The sequence below is a fragment of the Carlito syrichta genome, unplaced genomic scaffold (genome assembly GCF_000164805.1).
Source record: "Carlito syrichta isolate Samal-C Ts95f unplaced genomic scaffold, Tarsius_syrichta-2.0.1 Scaffold288341, whole genome shotgun sequence".
NCBI classification, from domain to species: domain Eukaryota; kingdom Metazoa; phylum Chordata; class Mammalia; order Primates; family Tarsiidae; genus Carlito; species Carlito syrichta.
The window spans coordinates 6,151-11,017 of NW_007232437.1; the positions used below are offsets into that span (position 1 = coordinate 6,151).

General features: G+C 61.1%; 1 protein-coding gene and 1 long non-coding RNA gene across 2 annotated transcripts in view; both read left to right on the forward strand.

Annotated features, from left to right (window-relative positions):
- Positions 1-3,083: 3,083 nt before the first annotated feature.
- LOC103255673 lies at positions 3,084-4,210 on the forward strand. The gene is made up of 3 exons (XR_504036.1): positions 3,084-3,314; positions 3,927-4,069; positions 4,147-4,210. It is a non-coding gene; the product is annotated as an uncharacterized LOC103255673 (long non-coding RNA).
- Positions 4,211-4,410: 200 nt separating this feature from the next.
- The window catches only part of GIGYF1 (GRB10 interacting GYF protein 1), a 6,840-nt gene continuing 6,383 nt past the window's right edge, over positions 4,411-4,867 (forward strand). Inside the window, exons 1-3 of the mRNA XM_008053639.1 lie at positions 4,411-4,445; positions 4,543-4,672; positions 4,780-4,866. Coding sequence (XP_008051830.1) covers positions 4,411-4,445; positions 4,543-4,672; positions 4,780-4,866 — 252 coding nt within the window. The remainder of the gene's footprint in view (positions 4,446-4,542; positions 4,673-4,779; position 4,867) is intronic.

A 4,867-nucleotide genomic window follows, 5' to 3' on the forward strand; every position in this document is an offset into this window, starting at 1 on the left:
CTTCGCGCGTCGTCGCCAAGGATTCGGGCAGACCTGCGCCTTGTGTCCCTGCCGCGGCCCGGGGGCCAAGGGCCGCGAGGCTTCCCTGCGGCGACCGCCATCCAGTGCCTCGCGTGCTTGGACTTCGGGCTGGCCCGTGCAGCCGTCGAACTCGTCGCTGTCGCGTGTGACGTGAGGGATGGGAGTGTGCCCTCGCGTTGGCGGGGGTGGCTGGGGTCTGGGCTCGAAAGAGCAACCCCGCTTCGGAGGAGAGGTGAGGCGGGCACTTCCAGAGCCCACCAGGAAGCTGCGAGTGGTTCCGAGCTCCAAGTGTGCTTGAGAGCTTGAGATGGCCGCCGCCGCCGCGCACACCTTCTCGTCTTGGACGGAGCGCGGAAGACGTCGGGGCACCCCGTTCGGGCAGCCGCAGCTTCCCTCCCTTGCTTTCCGGCCCGGCCAGGGCCCAAGGCTGGGCGAGTGGGCACAAGGGATGAGATGGAGTAAAGCATGAAAGCGCTCTGAAAGCTCTTAACTCGCATGCACTTGCCAAGCGGTGGTGGTCGTTGCCACGGAGGCTCAGAGTGGAGAGCTGAGGTCACTGGCCCGCTGGGCGGAACCCGGGCTTGCATCTCCCTTTTAGCCTCCCAGCCCTCCCCCTGCCACGCTCGGAGAGTCTTTCCGTCCGGAGAGAGGGCCAGGTCCCCTCCGTGGGGCTTGGGGCTGAGCGGGCGCTCCAAACGTCGGGGAGCGTGGGACTCGCTTCTGCAGATGGTGGTAGGGTTCTGCGCCAAGGCGCACCGCTGGGGACCGGGGCGAGGGAGTGAGGAGATGATGTTCTTGACTCGGCGTGCGCCGAGACCGCCTGCTCCTGCGTCCTCTCCGGGTCTGGATCCGCACCCCGAAAGCAGGCTCCCTCCTGGGCCCCCAAGCCGGTGGGGGTGCCCCGGCCGGCCTGGACTGGCCCCTTGCTCCAGCAGGGGGCAGCCTTTTGACAGCGCCATCCCCACGCCGCAGGTGAGGGTGGGCTGAGCCCGGGGAGGAGAAGAGCTGAGAAGGGCCTGGCGGGAGTGAGGGGCGAGGGGCGGCCGGGGACAGGGCGGGCGAGGCGGGGTGCCGTGCCTGGGCCCTGGCCACTTCTCCCCCGTGGCCTTCGCTGGAAGGCTCTCCCTTGCCTTGGCTTCGAGAGCTTGTGACAGATTCAGGACCGTTTTTAAGAGCGTGTGTGCATGTGCGTCTAGGTAGGTAGATGTAAGGGTTTCCCTCCTGGCAGGATTTCAGATTTCTCTCGTGGGACAGTGTAATCAGGGACTGCCTTTTCTGCCACCGAGGGGAGAATGAACTGATGTCAGTGTGGCTTCTCTCATCCCCGCTCTTCCCTGTGAACGCCAGAGGCTCTCCCCGTGCTCGTGGTGTAGGGGAGCGCCTGTCGGCCCAGGCGCTCTTGCTCTCTGGGGCCAGGTGGCTCTGTGTTGCAGGGGCTGCCCCGTGTGTTGCAGGGTGCCGGGCAGCATCTCTGGTTTCTGCCCAGCCTGACAGCCCAGAATGTCTCCGGATGTTGCCAGAGTCCCCTGGGGAGCAGAGGACCCTGTCGGGAACCCCTGACTTTGAGCAAGGGGGCAGAGACACACCTGTCAGAGGGATGGAAGAACTCGGGTGGCCTGCAGCTGCTGCGCCGGTTCCTTTGGCCTAAGGAGGGGGCCGGGCAGCCACCAGTTGTGGCACCAGGCTTTTCCCTGGCTGGGCCCAGAGACTTACCCTTGTGTCCCTGGCTTCTCCCCAAGGAGGTGCATGGCATGGGGTTTTTCTTGCCCTCCGCCGCCTCCCGTCTGCTTCCCCGGCCTCTGCAGCGTCCCTGTCCTCAGACTGTGTGAGCACTCTCCCTCCATGTGCCCCTTGCAGCCAGGACAGGGGTGACCGGGAGGAGCCGGCAGCACCAAGGAGAGCTGTGTTTGCCGTGCTCGGCAGGCAGGGGGTGAGGCCCGTCTTCTGTTCTCCCCCTCCCGCCCAGCAGCCCTTCCATGCCCCCAGGACGAATTTCTACCCTTCTAGAAGGAGTGAATGGAGGAATCGCAAAACTGCTTCTCCGAGGCTTATTTGAAGGAATGTGGGGGGTGTTTTTCTTGGAGTGGGGAAGGCCTAGATATGCAGTGATCATCCCCAGACACTTTTCTTCCCTGAAGCTTTTTAAAAAAGTATTGTGGCCAAATACACATAACACAAAATATAACATTGTAGCCATTTGTTTAGTTTAGTTTAGTTTTTTTGAGTTGGAGTCTCACTCCGTCACCCATGCTGGAGTGCAGTGGCATGCTTACAGCCACCGCAGCCTCGACCTGCTGGGCTCAGACGATCCTTCCGCCTCAGCCTTCCAAGTAGCCGGAATTACAGGTGCACACTACCACACCTGGCCAGTTTTTTTATTTACTGTAGAGACAAGGTCTCGCCAAGTTGCCCAGGCTGGTCTCAAACCCCCAGGCTCAGGCAGTCCTCTTGCCTCCGCGTCCCAAAGTGCTGAGATGACAGACTTGAGTCACCGCGCCTGGCCTGCCACCATTTTTAAGTGAACAGTTCTGTGGCATTAAGTACATTTAAGTTGTTGTGCAGCTGTCTCCACCAGTGTCTCCAGAACCTTTTCCTCTTCCTTAACTGAAGCTCTGGACCCATTCGGTAACTCCTGTTCGCCCAGCCCCTGGCAGCCACCTCTCCACTGTCTGTTTATGAGTCTGACTGCTCTAGGGACCTCACGTAAGAGTAATTGGGTGGCGGTTGTTCTTGCGTGGCTGGCCTGTTGGACTTAGCGTCGAGTCAAGGACTGTGTAGTCGCCAGATTGCTCGAGGGTTGTAGCATAGGAAGATGAGCCTTTTTCTGCTAGTCAGGAGGAATTCCGTGACAGGCTGATGGCTTTGCATGGCGTGGACTGCCACTGCAACAAGCGTCCAGCTGCAGCTGTGGAGGGAGGGGCCCAGGTAGGGGAGGGCAGCCTGGCTCTGGGTCACTTCTGAGTGCTGCGTTTCACCCTGGGGTGCTGGGACTCTGCTGTCCGGTGTTTGTCATGGGCTGCTTTGTCAGTCATGGGCGAGGGCGCCCTTCTCTTGGTCCCCCAAGGAACTCCCTTCCTCTTCCTTCCTAGACTGTGGCATCTTCGGAGTTGACGGGAGTTGCAGAGCCAGGCCAAGCCAGCCTCCCTCCCAGCCAGTGACGGCATCCTTCCCAGCGCCGGGACCCTGCCCGCCTGCCTCCCTAGCCCCAGGGCCCTGGGATGAGCCTCTTTCCCAGAGTCTCCTCCATGGCCCCGTAGAGGTTGCTGCCGTCTCATCTTGTCCCGCAGGCCTCGGTAACTCTGACCTTATTTCCGCCTTCTGGTCCAGGACTGGGGGTCTGAATGTTGATTCCTGCTGGGTAAACCAGCCTGTGGTTGTGTTCGCCCAGACTCCTGCCTGGCACCTTCAGTGTGTGCCCATCTTTGGTCCTGGCATTGCCCCTCCGCTCCTTTTTTGCCGGGTTTCTCCCCGCACCAAGTCCCTAGATTCCAGCTTCTGAGCAGCCAACCGAGGTTTTTTTCATGATGGAAGGAATTTTGTGCCCAGATTTATTTCTAATCCTTCTCTCCAGAACTGACCTTTTCTCCGTAGGATATTTGTGGCTCCAGTGGGTTCTTTTTGCTTGTGTGCTTATTTGTTTTTGTTTTATCTTTGCCCTGAATGTCCATACCTGCCTCGGCCACCTCCTTCCGAGTTCTGGGCTGTACTTTCTGTCTTAGCCTCCCAGTGAGATGACCCGAGACTACGCCTGGCATGTCCTCTGCCACACTGCCAGCCTCGAGCGTCCTGCCAGTACACCAGCAGCTGTGGGCCTCTCCAGTTACGCAGGACAGAGCAAGGCTAGAGGCATGGATGCCATCTGACCTGTGAACTTAACCCCACCTTCTTCCCCTGCTCTTCTTAAGGATCTTTCCCAGATGTGAAGGTCCTTCCCAGGCACTACTGAGGCCAGACTCGAGACTCAGGGACCCTAGTTCACTCCAGCACCAGCCCCTGCCCAAAGAGATCCTGGCCCCTGCCTGCTGCTTCCTAGGGGCAAGGCTGCCAGGTGAGCCCGAGGCCAAGGGAGGAGCCCCTGCAGACGCCGGAAGGACTCTAGCGTCCCGTCTCCTTGCCTGCCCCCAGGTCTTTCCCTCGTCTTGACGCTTAACTCATGGTGTGAGTGGCCACCACATAGCTGGTTTAGGTGAGTCCTTGCAGAGCCTGAGCAACCTACTCACGACCCCAGGCCCCGCTACTGGGCCCGCCAAGGTGTGGAGCCCCTTCCTAATCCTGCGGAGGTTCTCCAAGGCCCCGTGGCCCTGTGCCCCTGCAGGTGTTCAGAGAGCAGACGCCCGGTTCTCCCTCCCGTGCCCGTCCCCCGGCCTCGGCAGCGTGTCCCGCTGCACAATGGCAGCAGAGACTCTCAACTTTGGGCCTGAGTGGTGAGTCGGATGCGCTTCAGCTGGTGCGGAAAAGCCAGGGAGCGAGGGGGACTGCTCTGAGCCCTGTCTTCTTCCTTCCCGTCTGTGCCTTTTCCAGGCTCAGGGCTCTTTCCAGTGGTGGCAGCGTGGCCTCCCCACCCCCTTCCCCCGCCATGCCCAAGTACAAACTGGCTGACTACCGCTATGGGCGAGAGGAGATGCTGGCCCTCTACATCAAGGAGAACAAGGTGGGTGGCAGGGGCGTGGAGGGTGTGGCTCTGGCGCCTGCTTGGCCGCAGCCGGTGGCGAGGACCCTGGAGCGTGTGGCGTCTTAGCCGTCCTGCCCCCCTCCCAGGTCCCCGAGGAGCTGCAGGACAAGGAGTTTGCTGCGGTGCTGCAGGCGGAGCCGCTGCAGCCCCTGGCCCTGGAGCCCCTGACTGAGG